General features: G+C 29.4%; 2 protein-coding genes across 2 annotated transcripts in view; both read right to left on the bottom strand.

Moving 5' to 3' along the window:
* Nucleotides 1-1088: 1088 nt before the first annotated feature.
* LOC145743148 (E3 ubiquitin-protein ligase rnf213-alpha-like) lies at nucleotides 1089-6254 on the bottom strand. Its single transcript, XM_082561055.1, has 14 exons — nucleotides 4778-6254; nucleotides 4534-4690; nucleotides 4284-4459; nucleotides 3978-4120; nucleotides 3807-3906; nucleotides 3596-3713; nucleotides 3281-3486; nucleotides 3024-3189; nucleotides 2859-2903; nucleotides 2695-2772; nucleotides 2431-2547; nucleotides 2020-2221; nucleotides 1781-1910; nucleotides 1089-1527 (listed from the first exon to the last, which is right to left on the bottom strand). Exons 1-14 carry the CDS (start codon nucleotides 6106-6108, stop codon nucleotides 1380-1382), a joined length of 3117 nt encoding a protein of 1038 aa, XP_082417181.1. The 5' UTR covers nucleotides 6109-6254; the 3' UTR covers nucleotides 1089-1379.
* The window catches only part of LOC145743145 (E3 ubiquitin-protein ligase rnf213-alpha-like), a 28393-nt gene continuing 13812 nt past the window's right edge, over nucleotides 6184-20764 (bottom strand). The window contains 28 exon segments of the mRNA XM_082561053.1: nucleotides 6184-11086; nucleotides 11088-12031; nucleotides 12103-12234; nucleotides 12345-12541; nucleotides 12713-12866; nucleotides 12966-13135; nucleotides 13302-13605; nucleotides 13696-13862; nucleotides 14031-14240; nucleotides 14425-14666; nucleotides 14924-15061; nucleotides 15141-15354; nucleotides 15504-15714; nucleotides 15933-16150; nucleotides 16294-16456; nucleotides 16529-16785; nucleotides 16968-17133; nucleotides 17241-17416; nucleotides 17570-17711; nucleotides 17982-18148; nucleotides 18620-18806; nucleotides 18917-19045; nucleotides 19217-19312; nucleotides 19395-19529; nucleotides 19617-19791; nucleotides 19913-20001; nucleotides 20118-20322; nucleotides 20485-20667. Coding sequence (XP_082417179.1) covers nucleotides 6184-11086; nucleotides 11088-12031; nucleotides 12103-12234; nucleotides 12345-12541; nucleotides 12713-12866; nucleotides 12966-13135; nucleotides 13302-13605; nucleotides 13696-13862; nucleotides 14031-14240; nucleotides 14425-14666; nucleotides 14924-15061; nucleotides 15141-15354; nucleotides 15504-15714; nucleotides 15933-16150; nucleotides 16294-16456; nucleotides 16529-16785; nucleotides 16968-17133; nucleotides 17241-17416; nucleotides 17570-17711; nucleotides 17982-18148; nucleotides 18620-18806; nucleotides 18917-19045; nucleotides 19217-19312; nucleotides 19395-19529; nucleotides 19617-19791; nucleotides 19913-20001; nucleotides 20118-20322; nucleotides 20485-20667 — 10474 coding nt within the window.

The raw sequence follows: 20764 nt of genomic DNA, 5'->3' as shown, positions 1-20764 counted from the left end.
ACAATTATAAAAGATCGATCAATTTTGTTTAAATATTGTTTAAAATAACGATGCTAATTCGAAAAATACGTTCTTTCATAACGCATTCGCTTCTAATGCCAAAAAGCGCACGTCTTTAAACTGTAAAAAATTCCACGAGAGAGCAGATTATGTATAAAAAAAATATAATTTAAAGCCTATTTTGTTTTAAATACCACCTAGAAAACTGGTAATCAAAAAGTGAACTTCCCGCTGTTTTAAATATAATTTTCAGGCCGAAGTGACTGACTGGCTAACCTTGACCTTAAATAAATATCACGGTCTTGAAAAAACACATTAATATAAACACTTTTGCTCTGCCTGTATAATAAATAACAACCTGTCTACATGTTAAGACTTAAACAAGAACGTAGAAAGTAACATTACCGTTACGGTAAGACACTAACTTTAATTACCTAACGGGGATTCCCCCGTGGGAATTAAAATAGTAAAATATAAAAATTAATTAAATCCTATAGAAATTAATTAAAATAATTTAATGAAGAATAATTTACTAATTCCGTGTATCCTTCAAATTTACTTAAATATTAACGTTAATTTGTTTTAAATTTAAAATGTATAAATTGTGACTTGAAAAAAACATTTTAATTTGGAATCATAAATATTAGAACAACCTATAGAAATTTTTTTTACAACCCGTGTATATTAGTTAACAGACAAAATAAATTCATGTTTTTGCCTTATCATACAAATCATTACGCAAAAAATATTTGAGATTCAGGAAAGGTCACGAAGTTTTTTTCCTGTTGTTGGTTGTACAGGCACTGTGGCGACTAGGTATAAACAACTTTCTTCGCTACAGAGGTTTAAAGGTTTGAATATGAACTCCTCTAGAGCTAAAATCGAACAGCAGGTAAGTAACAAGAAATGGTATACAATAGTAATCAAAACTGTCAAAGTCAACTTATGTCAAAGCTTAAGTCAGACATTTTTTCTTTGAAAAATAAACACTATACAAAGTTTTAACTTAAATCATCTTACATAATTTTTTTATGGTAGCCTATATCAAACATTTTTTAAACCTATAGCAATATAACAAGATATTTAAAGCAAGCTAAATTTATTGAAGAATTTGGTAAATTTACATAAACACAAAATCAAGTTGGGTTGAACTATGCTAATATATCATGAACTTTTTCTAAGATCTACGATGAACAAACAAGTATAATGTTGTCTACTTCCACCAAATAAAAAGTTAAAATTTAAGGCTATTTTTAAAAGTATAAAACCGACGAAATGACATTAATTACAAAAAATAATATAAGTTTTTTCTTGCATACATATTTAAAACTATTTACATGGAATGTTGTAAGAAAAATCAAAACACTTTATACAGTCAATTAATTTGCTTGAACTTGTATTGAAAGACTAAATACATGGACAGCATGTTTGTACAATATTTCTTCAGGTAATTTCTCGCACCAAGAATGATCTAAATCTTCGTTATCGTACTTCTGTTCAAGGTAGGCCAGCAAGACATCGGATAAACTAAAACAAATATTTGAAAGTTGTACAAAATATCTAAGTTAATTTCTTAACTTGTAAAAGATTCCCATTACATCAATATAATTTAATTAAATACCAAAAAAATTTTACAAATTTTTTAGCCTAATATGAATATGGAAAAAAAATATTATTTTATTTCAATATTTGTATAGTTTAAACTCCATAATGGTTTTGCACATTCTTTATGGTTTTTTGCAAATATTTATGATTTACATATTAACATAAATTTGTTTACCTCCAATCAGGGCTGGCTTCTGGTCCAAGCATAAGCAAAGCATTAAGTTCAAACTGTAAGCGTTGAATGTTCATTTGTGCAAGACTTCTACAAAGTTTGGTTTTTAACTCATCATCGTTAATAACCTCAGCTAAATGAATAACAAGTTTAAAGTTAAATATGCATTTAAAAATGGAAAAAAAATAAAATTTTAAAAAATTATAAATTTTTTATAAATGTTATAGCAGAAAAAATATTACTTTCTGCCAAAATGTTCTCAAATGGATTTTGTCCATTTCTAAACAATCTTAGGGCTCTGTGCCACGAAAGTCGTTCAAACAACGACAAACAATGTTTGATTTGTGCAGTTTTTGGGATAAAAATGTTGTTTGTTTCATCAACTGGAAGCATGATGTCTTTCTCTGCATAATCACAAATTCCTTGACCTGGTTCACCACCAAGCTTAAATAAAAAATGTGTGATTAATTTGCTTCAATTTATTTTACTTTATTTTATATTTATCCGATAAAAACAAGACCATTAAATATCACTGCAGACTAAGTATGATATTTGAAAAATTACAACTTAGTTTTTTCATTAACACCAAACTAGCTATAACATAATAATAAATTAATTAGGAAAAATATTTTAAATCGAAAACCTTAACTAACCTTTGCTAGAAATTGAATCACCAAAGTTAGTGTTCTGACAGCCTCACAAATGTCAGCAGTTCTTCCCCTTTCAGCATTTTCATCAATCATGGTACACATTCTTTGTGGTACTGGAACCTGTATACGAAGTATTGCAAGTCGAAGAAGGTGATATGACAATCATACAAATCGTTTAGGTAAAACTCTATCAACTTTAAGTGATAAACCAAAATTTAAAAGGCGGCAGGCAATCCTTATTGTATACTAATAAATTATCGAAGTTACCTGTTCCACCGAATTGTTTATTGTTTTCCATTCATTTCCTAAGCCCATGTCTTGTGGATATTGCATCCTTGGAATGCTCTAAATAAATTTTGCAAATTTAAATATCAATTTGATCGTTTTTTTTTAGTTTTATAAAAATACCAAATAAAAAGGCAATTGATTACCTTGATGTTAATGATAGCTTTTCTTAAAATAAATTTCTCCACAACCTGAAAAAAAATAAAGTTTGTCATTTAAAGCTAGTTATAACATTTAGTTATTAAAGTTAATAGGGACATATTGAAATTTACTCTCCCAAAAAATGTTTTAAAATGTATTAGTAAAAAAACCTTTTTTTCGAGCAACCCAATATTGTAAGTGATGCCAGTAACTTCTTTGTTACCAGCAGTTGCTTCATATTGAGAGTTGGCTAATACTAACGGCATTAAATCTCTTTCTTCCTCAATACAAACCAGATTTTCCCTATCTACTTGGGTTACATCACTTAACTCAAACCTTAATAAAACAAATATTAATAAAAAACACAAATAATTGTTATTACATATTCATTTTGCAATATATAGGTAGAAATTAGGCAGTTAAATACTTTGGTTTGGGAACAATGTTGTCTCTGCAGTTTGCAAGAAGATTGTTCTGTATATTAATTAAATATTCCATAAGAACAAGACCACAGCACCCTCTCCCCCTGTTGTTGGGTAAACACATTGATATTGGGCTGTTTAAGGTCATGTTTTCCCTAAAGTATTCTCTGTTTGTGTTGTACAAATCTGTTTTCTCCAACAAATGGCGAATCTATACAACATTGTTTTATTAAAGAGTAATCGGTAATACATGTTATAAAATATAACATGCATAAAAACAAAAAGTATTAATAAAAAACAGATACTAAAAATATAATAACCTGATTCCAAATTGTGATGTACATGTACAATTTCTCTTGTAATAAATTTTCATCTTCCAACAAAAAGTCATTGAGGGTGATCTTATCAGAATCAGACATATCTATTCTTTGATTGTATCTGTTTATATTTAAAGTGTTAAATGTGCCATAAGTTTTTGATATTCTAGAATAACGCTCATGTGAAGTTTGACCAGCTACTTCCTTGTTTTACCTTGTTATTAAAGTTGATTGAACATGGGCAATGGTTTCAATATATTGAACATAATTCAAGTTTTCTATCTCCAAAAGTGGTTTCAAAACACTTCCCTCTCCTGATAACACAATATCAGAAATATAAAAATTTAAATATTCATAAACTTAACAAACCCCAATATTATTTTACCTCCAGCTTTTGCATCTACAGCCTCTAACTTTTGCCTAAGATGTTGCATGTCAATGTTGACTTTATATTTCCACAAATTTGGATGATCCCAGAGAACTATTCCATCTTTTACTGGCACTTCTTCGTTTAGCTCAAAAACTAATCTATATTTATATTGGTAATAGAACTTCGTTAAATTATAAACTTTATTTAAAAATGCGGTTAAGTGATATTGAAATAAAATAACATATCAAAACTATGGACACTTCGAGTTTTGTAATTTAAATAACTTATCATAGGCTACATATTAAAATAAATTACAGAAACCTTTGAAGGGGTTCTTCAGCAAGTTTTCCAGCCTTAATCAAAGCATTTTGACTTTCTTGAATAATTTTTTCAGTGTCTTTAAAAACCAATGACAGAAACATTTTTTGAAACATTTCTTCCCAAATAACTCTGTTTTTCATACTTGCCAATGAACAGTTATTCTCTGCTGGGTTTGTCTGTAATAAAATAAAGTTTTGAACTATGCAAGTTTTTTGTATAAAAAATAAAGTCAATCACAAATTTTTTATACCTGCGATGTTCTTATTTTACGCAAAATTTGATGCATAATAATAAGAGTGTCATCAAAACTCTTTCCCAAGAATGTTCCAAGATTGGTTAAATCTTTAACAAGATGTCTTAGTAAAAACTGAATAACTTCAGCTTGACCACCATTTGTTTTTAGAATTCTAAAAGCATAAAAAAATTGTATAAACATTTTGAACAAAAATTAAACTAAAGTCTAATGCAAAACACAATAGAACTTAATACACCACCTGTTTAAGTTGTTGTTTTGCCGTGCATTAAGTAAGAAAGAAGCATGCAAACATATTCTAATTGCACAAACTGACAACTTTGTCAACTTTCGCTCTGGTGCAACGGTTGTTTGAGTTGATTCTTTTAACAGGTAGCCAGCTTGAGAAGCTTCAGTTAAATCACCAACTCTATTTCCTTCATGAAGCAATCCATAATTTCGACCACCTATCTTACATTTACATTCAGGACATATTCCAGCTTGGACTGGATTTGTACATTCACCAATAAAATAGACATGGTTGTTAGGACACATGTATGCCTTTGGAGAAACATTGTGACTGATTTCTTGTTTTAAAACATCCTTCACTTCAAAGAAACTGGACTGTGGCATAGTAGGGAGAAACATGTTTGGTATTAGGCTTGGATCTACAATAATCTGCGTGAAAAAGTTTGGTAACCCGTCTTTGTTGTGGAAGGCAATTCCTGCCATGGAAATAAGTTCAACAACTTTGTAGTGTAAGTTTGCCGTTGCATTAAGTGGTTGGTAAACATTTAGTTCACCTTTTGAAATGTCCTCAAATAATTGTTGGTTAATTTTTCCTGGCTGGTTTAACTGAAGATAGTGATATATGTAATTCTTAGCTTCCATTTTTAATTGATTAGTTACATTACCATGAACACACCATGCAGATAAAGCCAGAGCAATTTGAATAAGACTGTCATTAGATTGCTGAATTAGATAAATAAGTTTTTGAACAAGTCCTGGTAAGTCATCTTCTGATGCAATACCAAGAAAAAGTGATTTTGCTTGTGTATAAATATCTCCAATTAAAATAAACAAATCAGATTGTCGATAAAAATTTGAGTCATCAGCATCTTCAGGTGGAAGCAAATTTTCAGGAATAAGACATTTTCTGTAGTTTTCATTGTTTAAAAGAAAATCAAAATCACCAACACCATGCCTTCGACATAAACACTTGATCAAATATTGTTGAATAATAAGATACTTTTTAGTTTTGCAAAACATACAGAGGCGATTTATCAAAAGTTCCATATTTTGGTGATCTTCAAAGTTTTTTGGTCTATTTTCAGCCATAGCTTTCATGCATTTAAGACATTCCCTTGTAACAAACTGCAACTTTGCACACATATCAAGATGTTGAACTTGGTTGAAATTTCTTGTATTTTTTGTTAGTTTTTGACATTCTTCAAATAAATGGAGTGCAAATTCAGTATTAACTGTATATTCAACAGAATTCCAGCCCAAACGAAGTTCATTATTGAGATTATCTTGAACACATTGAATGTAGACCCCCATTAAAACAGTTTTGTCCTGAAGAACATCTCCCATTGTTTGAAAATGGTGATTAAGTTGGGTTTGTACCAGCTCAGGATTGCAACGAAGTAAAAGTTGTAAAATATATGATCATGCTGTTGGACTTTCATCAAAATTACTTTGAAGTGGTGAGATAATCTTTGTTTTTTTGTCGCAAATGACCAAGTTTTCTAAAATCTCAAATACTTTCTGATCTAATGGTTTTAAATTAACATCATGCCCATTTTCTGTGGGAAAGCAAAATGTAGAAAGATATTCCAAAAAGAAGCTTGTACATGAATTCTTAAAACTTTCATATTCTTTCGTTTGCTCTTTGTTTAATTGAACAGGTGTTAGGTCCTGAAGATTTGCAACCAACTTTCTACATTTGGGACAGTTTACCACATCCTCATTTACTGGAACACATTTTTGGCAAACAAAATGGCGACATGGTAACATAACAGGTGTGTCTACTTTATCTGCTTTGCAGGACTTGCATTTTAAATCTTCCCAGTTACACAAAATTTTTAATCTAACATCTTTTGTGCAACCTTGAAGGGTAGTTGTAATTATTTTTAAAAATCTTACACCTGACATATCTTGGACAGTGCTGGCTCCTTTCCATAACCTTCTTGCCAATGGTGCCAAGGTGGACAGATAATGTTGACTGTTGGTATTTGAAATTGGTATAAGTTGATCTATAAACAAATCTACAAACACAAGATGTTTCCAAGTAGTTTGAATATCCTCTGGCACTTGGCCACTTGCAATTATTTTGTCCGAGACTTGCTTTACTTTAAGTACTCTAGATTTCCACAACTGACAAGTGTTAACCTTGTCTATACCAGAGGCTTGTTCTTTAATGTAGGAAACCATTGATGAAAATGCTGAGGCATGTAAAATGAAGCTAGTATTAAGTTCTTGTTGATCCACCCAATCTCCTCTATGAACAAGAATATCAGAACAAGAAGCTACTATCTCAGAATATTGAATTAATTCCGCGTGAATACTCATGAACAAAACAAAGACTTCAACCAATGGGTTTTTGTGAGTGATACTAATCCTTCTTTTAACATTAAAGAATGATATCAGTGAATCTTGAACAGCCTGAAACTCCATTTCATAATTTGTGTCTTCCGTTTGTGATTTGTAATAAAGATGAACCAGGTCATGAACAAACAATTCTAATACCTCCCTTGCATTATGAGATACTGCTTTCACAAGAAATCCATGAATTCTTGCCTTTTCAATTCTGTTAAAAAACAAGTCATTTTCCAATGTTGAGTTATCAAGAGTACGAACTGATGCAAGAGACCATTGTCTAAATAAAATATCCAATATCATTCGACTAAATGGAAACATGTTGGTAAAGTTTGCCTTATTTTCAATTATAAATTGTGCTCCACCAAAATTGCCTTCAAACATAATTTTACAATAATGAACTGAACTAAAAATTGTGAGCCATAATTCTAGTATATGGTTATTATTTGATTCAATAAGAATGTTTAGATTGTTGTCAACATCTACCACAGAAATAACTTTGGCCAGAACTACAGCAGTGACTTTTCTTAACTTTAACCAAAGGGTATTAGTGAAAGTTCCACCTTCTTGCAAAGCTTGTGGTGAGCAAGCTTCAGTAACAACCCAGCTTTCTTTTGTTCCAACATACTTTTCCCTTTCTCCAAGAAGTAAAAAAATTCTATTTAAAAGTATATCAAAAAATTGATAGGATATATTTTCATTATTAAAACAAACATCAAAAAAAATCTTGACTCTATTTCGACTTAAATTTTTAGTTTTATTGATTAATTTGCTGACTGATTCTGGAGTACATTGTCGTATTAAAGCATTTAAGTCCAACTGGCAGTTTTCTTCGTTTTGATCTTCATTAAGCATTTGTAAGCTTTCTTCAATTACTTGTAAAATGGTTTTGTTTTGCAAAAAACTAACTGATCCAATATAATTTTTTGATGTTTGAAGTTCATCAACAAATATTGAAGTGCAATCCTTGCTATGAAAACTTGTAAACGATTTTCGTTCCTTGTTATTATCTGAATGTCTTTCCAAAGTAAACAAAAAGCAAATTAGAATTCTTGAAGAAAATTCTGCAACTTGTTTTTTAATAGATTTAATTTTATCAAGTGCTGAGTATTTTGCACAAGATATTAAATTGCTGTTTTCTTGGGCATTTGTACATTGAATCAATAACACATAAGGTGTTTTCTGCTTTGAAATTTCAAAATCCTTATTAAGCACGGAAAAATTAAAAAATTCATCCAGCCGTCCAGAATATTCCTGTTCAGTTTGAAATTGTTGTAAGTTAATTAACATAACATGGTTGCTAGGCAAATTTAACAAGGATTCTAAAGTTTTGCGACCTTGGTCGTTAAGAATATGGGAAAATGAAGTAATTTCAAACACGGATAGGTAACTACTACAACACATTTCTTTTTTAATCTCAACTTTTAACAAATTTACAAAGTTATCATGATGTTGAATGTTGAAGTAAGTGTCTAGGATTTCATCCACTCCTTTCTTTAAATTTGATTTTGAAAGACGACAAACTCCATCATAAGAAGCAGATTGAAGTAAAACTAACTTGGATTGTTTTTCAAGGTCATCTGCATGTTGATCTGCACATTTGAGTACTGCAGAGGCAGCAGTATCATTTTGATAGCCAGCAAATGTGTCTTCAATAGCAAACATTCTTTTTTTTGCCTTATTTTTCAACTGACTAAACTTGCTTACCCATTCTTTTAACATGTTCACCAAAGTTTCTTGTTCTGGTGTAAGAACAGAACTCATTTCAAAAATATGTTTTTCCAACCGATTTATAAGTGGAATAGGGAATTCCTTGTATACAACCCCTTTTTCTTCAATTACAATGAGTCGAAAATCTTCAGCAATCCTACATTTTACTCGATGGCCACCCAAACCCAAGTCAACATAACGTTGTCCAGCAAAAGTAACATAATGCTGATTAAGAGCATCATACAAAGACTCGTACAAATCTCGCAGATTAAGTAAAACAACAGGCTTTCCTGATTCCATGCACATTTTAATGCGGTTGATATTTCTACATATTTCAGTATAGTCGCAATCTCGTGGAAAGCTTGATCCAAATATTACAACATAATCTTTTCCATCCATAACCTTATTGAGTAAACTAATTGCAGCATATTGGTTGGTTAACAGAAGAAGAAATCGACTTTCATATTCTAAGTCCAAATTTTGTTTTATAAGATCTATAACAGATATGTTAATATTATAAGTACAATTAAAATCATTAGATAAATGCCTCCTAAACACAGCCAAAGTATCAGCCTGATGACCACTAAAGTTACGTAAAACTAATGTGCCAATTTTGAGATATGACTCTATTTCATTATCTTTGGAGATTAAAGAAAACATCATTTTTAGCAAAGCATAATAATCACGTAGACCAAAAAATTCTTTGTCTTGATCTTCATATATCTTAAGATATGCATTCGTAACTGATTTAATCATTCCTTCAACCAATTGAATCTTATATTCATTTGATTCAAAAATTCCTTTAGCTGTTTTTTGCAAATCCTCTTTAGAAGGTTTACCTCTTGTAACAAATATTCCTCGGTTCATTTTAGCAGGATCCAGAGACCAGTTTGAAATTCCAACAAATCCGACTTTGTTGTAGGCTTCAGTTTCAATATTGCTTGACTGAGTTGAACCAGCTTCAAGCAAGGGATGTAAAACTTTTAATGGCATTTTGGGAGAATCTTCAGCAAGACCTATCTCATCCAAAACAACAACAGCAACATATTTGTTCAAGTCCTGATTTTTTTGTAGTTGAGCACATTGACTAAAAACTGTTTCAATACCAACTGCATCAGATACAGGACTGCATTGAAATGAAAGAACTTGAATTTGCTTTAACCTTTTAAATAATTCATTGTTAGATGTTTGCCCCCTCATTGCATTTGTTGCAACTGTTTTGGCAAGTGATTTTGAACTTCCGGGCTTGCCAACCAAAAACAAAGGAATTCTCATTTCAGCACAAACAACTATCATAAATACATTTTCTCTTAAGGCTTCATTTCGGGCAATGTTTGTTTCCAAATCAACAGCATCAATAAAAACATTTTGACAAGCAATTATTTCCATCAAAAATTCTTCTTTATTTATTGTTGTATGGGCATTAGAAATAGCTTGTGTAATAACTTGTCTGTACTTCTTTCTGTTTTCTAAAGTGGCATGATAACACATTCCTAACGACAATATTAGAGCCCTATAAGCATGATCCACTTCAAAGTTTTGGTTTTGTTTTCTTCTATCTGACTTTTTTGCCTCATCAATCATAGCATTAAGATATTCCAAATGATGATAAAACCATTTGTAACTTTGAATTGTTCTTTCCACATCTCTTAAACTTACAAAACTTGACAGATCCTTAAGATTCCTCATGTAATCTTGAGATGTTAGCAAAGCCTTTGTAATAACTTCATTCATGTTTGGATCCAAATTTGGCAAATCCTTACAAGCATTTATTTCATTTTGCAATTTTAAAACCATTTGTTTGATATAGATTCCTTCAGCTTCATTACTAAGTTGACCAAAGTCCCAAACCAATGGCAACATGCTTGGAGGAAGGGAAATCACTCGATAAACAAGATGTCTCATTGGAATACCAGCGAATTTATCCTTGGTGTCTTCAGCTTTAACATTAAATCCAAGTCCTGATTTTTCCATACTCGCGATAACTTCTTCTGAATGCCTTCTATAAGGATTACAAGCAGCAACAATTCTTAAACCAACATCTTTAAATTCTTCTCCATTAACACTTCCATCACAGACAACTTCCTTGATGGCATAAATTGCTTCTGTTGTGTTTGCTTCATCTAAGAACAAAATTGTTTCAACTTTTCCATTAGCACTGTTTGTTTTAGCCATTATAACAGCATCTCTAACTTTGTCTTGGATAATAGAAACTGTAATTCCACCATGCACTTTGACAATCATCATATTTCTCATTTCCTTGTCCTCCAGCTTTTAACAGGCACATAAACTCAATCATCCTTGTCTTACCACAACCTGTTTCTCCCATAATAATCACAGGAATACCACATCGAAACCTCATGTGAATGGCCAACATTTTAAGAACATTGTCAGTTGTAAGCTCATAAGTTGGGTCTGGATCAAAAACGTTTTCAACGCCAAAAACTTGGCAAAGTGTTTGTAGCTTTTCATTTCGAGATATAAGATCAAAATCTTGTTGTAATTTTACCCTTTGAACATTTAAACCTAAAACTAGATTTTTGCTCATAACATTATTTTCAATTATTTCTTTAGTTTTAGGATGACAAAGATTACCATTGCGATTGATATGGAAATGAACAAAAGACATTGAAACTCGATCATGGTTAAAGAATAAATATGGATGTGGGTTGCTTTCCCATGATCTTCTTAATTGATGAAGTTCAAAAACTTCTCCATTCTGATTTTCGTCAAGTTCACCCATTTTATTAATAGAGGGTGTAGAAAAATCTTGGGACATTCTAATCATAAAACGAACAACAAACTTTTTAAATTCATTTAATCCACTGTCTTTTCCAGTTAAGTTAGGATCACAAAATACAGATTTTTCGCAATCAGATAGCTGGACATTTAAAAATTTTGTAAAATGACCCAGTTCAGCCCAAGAAGGTTGGTCAACACTGCAATACTTGAGTAGGGTTTGTAGACATTCTAAAGGATTTTTTATGGGAGTTTTATATGCAAATTTATAAAGATCCTGATTATTTGTATATCTTAAAAGGTATTGGAATGGCCTTTGATATACTTCACTTTTAAGCATATCATTGTCAATAAGATTAACATTTGGTGGAATCGGGGATTTTTCTTCCAGAATCTGGCAAACTTTTATCGGTGATAAACATGAAAGATTGGGGAGAAGATTTAGAAGACCAAGGAAATTTAAAGAAACCTTTAAATGTAATGTTATTGTTTATTTATGTTTACTTTTATACACAGTTTATTACAGAATTTAAAACTTACTTTTGTTTCTGGAAGTGTATATTCAATTGCATAAAAATGAGAAGGTTCACGTTTCCAAACAACTCCCTTACTGTTTTGCACAGAGCCAAGAAATATAAGATTAAATAAAAATGGGTAAACTCCAGTTTGAACCTTAAAATATAGTTTAGTTGGTATGTTTTAAAAACCAGTACATGTACAAACCATACAGAAGTAAGTCAAAGTTTAGCATTAGAAACAAATATTAGTAAACAAAAATTTACCGATGGAGTAATATCAAGATGAATAAAATGTGTCTCAGAATTAATTATGTCAGCATTTTCATGAAGCAAACTGTTTATTACATCGTTAGTATCAACAGATTTCTCAAGAAAACGAACAATTGAAGAATTCCAAAAAAAATTATTCTCGCTCATTCTTTCAAGATTTTCTCGGCACCGAGTTATGTACAAAGATTTTCCTTTAAAAACAATACAATTCTATTTAAAATGGAGATGCTAAAAACTGAGTAAAAAAAAACAAACAAGTAACGAGTCACATAATAAATAAAAAGTATAAAACCTACAATTTATATAGTTAAAAAAAATTTTGCCCCTTCTTATAAAACAAGTAAGATTTTATTACAACAAACCCATTCCGGCAGCATCAGAAGTTACAACTCTGACATTACTTTGGTCAGGATCCACACAAGATGCACTTTCCTTAACCTTTTTGGCAGTAAGATGTTTCGCAAGATATTCTTTAATCTCATCTTCCAATTTAATAAAAGATTTGTCCACTTGAAACTAAATGCAAATATTTTTAAAGATATGTTGTTCTTGTAACTTGTTTAAATTTAGAAATTCAGTAATAAATTGTTAACAAAATTTAAAATTTTTATTTACCTCGGCAAAACAACAAGTAGTGTAATGATGGGTTGAAGATGTAATTATAATCAAACGGTAATTAGGACATTTTTCATTACTTTGTGAAAGTTGTTGAAATATTTTTTCAGTGTCTTGAGCAACATTAAACTTGAGTTGATCAGCACACGCAAGACAAAATACATTCACCTCTTAAATAAAATTTATATAAAATAAACAGCAATAAAAAAAAAATATAATGCATATAACTTAGCTATATATTGTATAATCTACAATAGAATTTGATTGGGTGTTATTGGAATAACTTATAGTTATGCTAATTCTAACTAACAAACACAACAATGTGTAAAACATTACCACTGTCATCTGCTGTACACATTGCTCTTCTTAATAACAATTCTACTTCTTCCGATGAAGTATTTTCAGTACAGACTAGAACCTCTTTAGTAGAAGGTAATTCACATTCAGGTGAGTGGCAATATACCGACAATATAGACCTCCATATTTCAGGTTCAGGACAAAGAACCAAGTTAGGTTTTCCTGCAATAAAGTGATAAGGCCAACCTCTTTTTATCATTTGATCAGGTGGAACCGAATCACTTATCATTGTCAGAAACCTTCCTAAATGCTCAAGACTTACTGAATCTTTCAATGATGTGACCTAAAAGCAATAATAAGCTGGCAAGTATATAAAACAAATTTAACTTATACGAATATACTGTGTTTTCAACAAAAACAGAGTATTTCTTACGGCAGTATCATTTAGATATCTTTCACAAATGGTGGTAATTGTGGATCCAAAGGTTCCTTCTTCATAATCTGATTGAATTTTTTCAACAATTTCGTTTAAGGAAAGGTTGAGGCGATCATTAACAATATCTTGCATAACATTTATTCTATTAGTGTTTGATTCAAACCCTGTAAAAATTGCAATTAAGTAATCTGTCATTAACAAAACAGCTTAAATTGATTATGATTTTTATAACAAAGGCACTTTTACTTTTAAAATTTTGGGTAAAATTTAATAAAAAATTAGGAAACTGTCTTTGTGTACAAATTAATATAAAAAGATCAAATTAAACAAACCTGCTTCTTGGTTGAACAGGTGCTCATATTTATTAACTTCATCAGGTTCATATTCAATCTCTAACGACATCATAAAACATTCATCCAAATCTAAGTTTCTAGATGATTGTTTCTGCACAGCAGCTTTTGCAATATTTTCTTGAACATCTTGCTGAATTAATTGACGAACAACTTTTCGCTTCTTTTCAATCATTGGTACTTTATTAACTTCTTTCAAGATAATAATTTAATAAACATAAGTTAATTTTTAATTTCTCCTGGACAGCATCAAATTAACAAGCAAAAAAATTTAATAATTAAAAGAATATAAGCAAGGAATCAGGTTGATATAAATTTAGTTGTCTGATAATGTTTTTAATGCAAAACTATTTATTTAAGTTTATTAAATATTTACCTTCTACTTCCATTATCTCTTCATCATTATCTGTTATTCGTGTAACTTCATCTAAAGTTTCAACTATTTCATCAAATTCCAAGTGTTTCTTTACAGAAGAAAGCAAAACATAAGCTTGGTCAGGTAGTTCACCATATTCATCACATTTTGCCAATTGTTTGCACAAGTAAGTGAGTTGATGGATGTTATAATGATTTAAATGGTAATGCTCTGTTTTTTTAGTATTTGAATAGGCCATCCACCTACAAAATAATTAGGTATTAATAGTAACAAGTTGGTCCTGCGCCTAACATGCAGAACATTAACCCATCTTTAACTGATTGTAATATGGTGGTTAGAATAAATAATTTTATTTATTTGAAAGCATAGTGTATATATGAATAATATGAACATCAAATGGCATATATAATTGAGTAAAGTGCAATATTACTGTGATTTTTAAGTTAATTGTGATAACAGATGTTTTATAATGTATGAAAGAAACTAAAAATAAACATACTTGTCATGCGCATCATTAAGAACCTTAGTCAACTGTACAACTTCTTCCAAAGCATTTTCTCTTGATGTAATTGCTGGACTTTCAGAGTCAAAATAAACTGATAAAGTTTGGTGTTCACCACTTTTTGTAACTGAACAGCTGCAAAAAATGAAATCAATAAAACAATTTTTTTAGAAATAACAAAAAAATTAATATCTGAAAATTAATAAAAGCTTACACAATTGTTGCAGACCAGTTTTGAAACAACAAACAACCAGAAGATTTAAGTTTAACATAAGCTTTTGTGAGATTTTCAACACTTGAAAGCATTCTAATAAAAACATCAACATCTTGTTTTCCCTTTTCTGCCTCTCCAGCTATCAACATTAGCCTTGATTGCAAATCTCGTAAGTCACTTAATGACATCTCCTTAGGATCTAAAATATATAAAACTTTATTATATGATATAACAAAATTAACCGCTTTACATCTTTGACACCAAAGCTCTGGTTCACATTACTGCAAAAAAATGTAGACCCAAACAAAACTTTATTTTTCTTTTTTATTAAATTTGCAGTTTTTAATTTATTGCTTTTAATACCTTTTTGATTGTCTTTGTTTTCTTTTCTTACGAGTTTGGTGAAAGATAATTTCATTGAGTTCTCAACAGTTGGAATCAAATCAGTTTTCCCCCCAATTTTATAAACTCCACTTGTGTTTATTTTTTGAGCTCTGGTAAGAGAAGATTTTTCCACAGATCCATGCAAGTCTTTCACTCCACAAAGCCACTCCAATTGTTTTCCTGTTGCAACCTTCAAACAAACAAGTTTCAAGTAAGTTAAGAATATAAATGCAAACAAAGCTTTATTTAATTAAAAGTAGTTAGTGAGATACATACACATGTTCAAAACAAAATATTTTTAAGTTTAATAACAACTAAGAGAAATAACACTACTACAAATATAATTGTTTAAATAATGTCAAATTTTATAACAACTAAGACACCCCACTACAATAAATTAAACTCTACCCAATTTTGAAGAAGTTTGGGATCTTGTTTAATGTTTATCCATACAGTCTCACATGCTGCTATAAGTTCAGCAAATCCTGCTGTTTGAGGTAAATCAAATATAAGAGGAGCAAATCCCATTACAGCCGAAAGAAAACAAGAAACTCGATCAACTTCCAAAGGAGTTTCACCAGCTGATATCATAGCAAGGTCACTCATAACTTTCACCTCATTTATACCTGAGAATTAAAATAATATAACTTGATTTGATTATACTAAGTTTTATATTAGGTCATTAAAATCTATCCAAAATATATATATAAATGTGTGTTTTATCAACTAATTTTTGTTGACTTATTCGAAAATTAGTAATTATATTTACTTTTCATATTCTCTTTTAGCCAACATAGTAACTTTTCCTTTTCAAGAAAAGTTTTAATAGTATAACAACCTTCTGGTGTTATACTTTTTAATACTTTTGAGGCTTCAATCAAATTTGTTGTAATGGAGTTTAAGGTATATTTGTTTTCTTCTTTTTGCATGTTCTATACAGAAAAATAATCATCAGCAAAAAAGCAGAAAATATTTTGGTATTACCTTTTAAAAATTGAACTCACCAAGGGAATCTTAAGCACAGCAAACTTTCCAGATAGATTTAATTTATTTTGTAAGCGATTAATAATTTTGGCTGCTTCAATGTTGTTATTCATTTGTAAGAAATTGTGTAATTGCATATTTCTATCCCTTTTTATTGCAACTTGAATGTTGTTTAAAGTGGTGTAAATAGTAAGGAATATATCCAATTCAGCCTTAATTACTGCCACATCATTTAATTTTCCAAAATATTTATTCAATGTATGAAATGAAATTGTACCTGAACAATTTAGAGAGATTTTAAAAATGCAAAAAAAAACTTTTAGAAAGCTCAGTACATGTTAAAAAATGTGTTGGTACAAACTACAACATCGTTATCAAAAAAGAACCATCAGTCATAGTAAAACAAAATAAAATTAAACAAATAATTAATAAAAGTAAGACAAATAAAATGTTACAAACCATCATTAATGGTATCCACAAGCTTGCAAACAAACTGTAAAGTTGGTTTCCAAATATTTTCTATGATTTCATCCACATTTAAAACAGCATTTTCTTCTTTAAGTTCGTTGGGTAAATTCTGACTAAATTCTCTTACAATTATCTTTACAAGTTTGCTGTTCAGTGCCTAAAAAAATATAGTCACCACTTGCTTTTAAAGCTTAATTTTAAAGTAAAAATAATAAGGTTATCACATATTTAATAATTAAAAAACAATATTTATATTTAACAAACCTTTGTCTTGACAATATTAGTGAAAATATCTTGTTGTTGATTTTGTAATTTAAAATAAATAACATCAATAGATGCACTTATATCATAGGAACATGAAACAAGTTCATTAAGTTTTAAATCCTTTACTTCTTTTCCAAGGCTTTGTTGAAGATCATATTTATTAACTTGAACTCCAGCTTTAAAAAATGCAAAAAGAAAACATTAAACTTAACATCCAAGTAAACAAAGCTATAATTTATTTAAGAACAATTAATTTTCAAAATTCTTAATTAAAAAAAATATTTCTATAAAATCTCAAAAGTAAATACAAAGATCACAAATTTATATACCACATTTTACGACAATATCCATTATATCAACAAAACTTTGTATTCCTTGTTTCAGTGTGCAAAAAGATTCAAGTTCTTGCTGTCTTACGTCAATTAGTTTGTCCAAGTTATCATGGTCAGGGTGATCAACTGAAGAACCAACCTTAAGGATTTTTTTAACAGTATTGTTATAAAACTAAGTGAAAAACATAAAAAATCTATAATTTAGCTCAAGTCTAATACCCAAAGATATAATTTAGCTCAAGTCTAAAACTCCTTGCCTTGAGTTTGACATAAATTGCACCTTCGTTGAGTGAAAAATATAGAAGTTATATTATACCCTAATTGTCAAAAAACAATTTTGACAACTACTGTTAATAAATAATCTTATACAACACAAAAGCAATACAACAACCAGCATTAAAATATATACCATAGCATTTAAAGTATCCAAAAATATTTTCTTGTTTGTATAAATTTGTTGAAATCGATACACACTGATATACCCATCTTTTATAGTTTCTCCAATATGTAGTAATGCAAGTTTAATTTTTGCAATATCATTAAATATTGGATCATCAACTTGTTTAATTATAGAACCTGAAATAAAGTGTTTTTTAACCAATATTTAACCCTAGCATAAGGACAAATATTTTATCCTAAAGGCCTGTTCACACGACAAGGTAACGTTGCGTTGCGTTACGTATCTTTACGAGTTCTAGGGATTAACAAATACAAAATATCCAATAAAAGTATACCGCTTACGAAATCTTACATAACTTTCGCTTCGGCTACAAAACTTTACGAAATCTTACGTAACTTTCGTACGTGTGAACGACTCTGTTCATTTTAAATGGTTGCGAAATCTTACACTATGTTACATTGCGTTGCGTACGTCGTGTGAACGGGCCTTAATACAATGTATTAAATAAAATAAATTGCATAACAAATTATACAATTACTTTTAAAGTGCAGAGGAATAGATCGTTTATCTTTAATTAAAAAAATAATTTGTATACAAAAATAAATTTCATACATATTGAGTACGTTTTTAACCCAATACAAACTTACTAAGTATTCTTAAAATAGTAACCACTGGCTTCCAAGATTCAAGTAACTCGAAAAGACAAGAATCAAAATCTTGATGATTGCTTTTTACGTGATTCCATTGCTTTAAAAATATTTTCTGGCAAACTTGTTTCATTTTAGGGCTTTTCCAAAAACTCTCCTTAATACGGGTCACCATACTTTTGTTGCCCTTAAATAATTTTATAAAATTTTATAGCATACTAATACATAAAAAAACATTTAAAATTTGTTAAAATCATAAAAAAAAACAAGTAAAACATGGTTTATCAAAAATTTTACCACTGGCTCTTTTTCAACCATATCTAAAACAACTTCAGAAAACCATTCAGAAATAAGTGCATGGGGTTTCATTTCTTCCAATTTCTCAGCATAAAATTCCAATAAATAAGGCAACTCATGTTTGAATACCTGAGAAAAAGAATAACTAAATTAACAAAATGTGAGTGGACAGAAAGCAATAGCCCCGCATTTACAAAACATATAATTATGTTAAAAAAATTACACAAAGAAGCTTAATGAAAATAAAATTTATAACCCCGTTTTAAATAATCCTATCTACTTAATTAAGTTTTAAATTGCCTTAAAAATTTGTTTCTTTATAAGTTGGTGATAAATGCTCAACCATTTTTTCTTAAACGTTTTGTCCGACCAATCCATGAGAAGAAAGTTCCAAAGCTACACCACAAAAGTTTTTAAACAAATTTGTAAAAGTTGTTTAAAAACTAACTTGGTAAAGAATGGTTTCAAGTATACATACATTAATATCTTCAACAGTTATTTCTTTCACATAAACATCTTCAAATATCTTTGATAGTGTATGCATAAGAGAATTATTTAGTTCCTGTATCTCTTTTTGAATAACTATTTTTTGTTCATCTTTTACTTTATTTTCCTAAAATAAAAGTGTTACAACATTAAATCTAATACAAAATTATTTTTTGCAACAAAAATATACAAGTTATTAATTAAAAAGACTTACATCAATCATTACTACAGCAATATTAACAATTTGATCAATCACACCAAATGTAATAGACACAAATCCAGCATGAAACTTATATTCATTTTTACAATATCGTAAAAGTTTTGGTAAAATTATTTTAAAAGTTTTGAGATACTTCTGAATTTCATTTACAGATTTGTTAAACTCCTCACTAAAAATAAAATTTTCTACACTTTAAAATCCCAATAAAAATCTAAATAGTACAAATAAATCAACAATTGTACTGTTTAAAAGATTATTATTAAAAAAACTTGATCAAAATTAAAGTGTACCTATTTTGTTGTGCCAGTTGTAAAGAAAGTTTTTGCACGTAGTCTTGAAAATGAGAAAAAAGTACAACAAAAATTTCTTCATTTATTTTCTAAAAAAAGTCATTGTAAAATTACTAATAACTTTTGTTTTAATTATTTGAGTAATTGCAAATGTTTCACAAAATTAATTTATTTTTATAAGGCAACTAATAACAAATATACATACTTCAGTTGGCCTGTACAATACAAGTTGAGACCACATATACAATAACTTTTTAGAAATTCCTTCCCCGTTTAATAAATTCTGATGTTTTGTTTCACCTAAAATAACTTTTGTGGACTCCAAACTTAACATTTGTTGATAATAAGTTTGTAAAGATGGATAGTCAGATAACAAAGAAGCAACAATCGGGCCCAATGCTAAAACAGCGCTTTAAAAATAAAGTAATAAGTTTATTTATTTGATTTTAACCATTTTCTAGTTTAAATTATTTGCTCTCATTAAAAATTACTTGAAAATATTTCACTAAAAACGAAAAATTTATTTCCAAAAAGATGTTTTTATTTTCTGTTAATTAACAAAAAAACATTACTTTTGATGTTCTAAAGCTCTGTACTTCTGTAATTCCTCAAAATCAAATGCAGCAAACATAGAAATATTTCGTTTTAATTCAACATGAATGTCCAACACAATTGCATAAAGTGGAAGGGTTAATAGGATTTCAGGAACGTTATTGAGTTTTGGCATTGCCTTGTTTAACAACTCCATTATCAATCTATATAGAAACATTTTAAAACAAAAATAAATGAAATAAAATTGTATATCAGTGGAAATCGAAGCTTTATAAATTTAGTTTTTGATAAACTTAGATC

The sequence above is a fragment of the Corella eumyota genome, chromosome 2 (genome assembly GCF_963082875.1).
Source record: "Corella eumyota chromosome 2, kaCorEumy4.1, whole genome shotgun sequence".
NCBI classification, from domain to species: domain Eukaryota; kingdom Metazoa; phylum Chordata; class Ascidiacea; order Phlebobranchia; family Corellidae; genus Corella; species Corella eumyota.
This window is presented reverse-complemented; position numbering and strand designations above follow the sequence as displayed.

Excerpts from the sequence above, each read along its gene's own strand:
- LOC145743148 (XM_082561055.1), bottom strand. The coding sequence starts at position 6,108 with ATGGGAGATGTTCTTCAGGACAAAACTGTTTTAATGGGGGTCTACATT. Across the intron at positions 2,548-2,694 it reads TAAACAATTCGGTGGAACAG|GTTCCAGTACCACAAAGAAT; the intron begins GTAACTTCGATA and ends CTTCGTATACAG. Across the intron at positions 1,911-2,019 it reads TGAGAACATTTTGGCAGAAA|CTGAGGTTATTAACGATGAT; the intron begins GTAATATTTTTT and ends TTATTCATTTAG.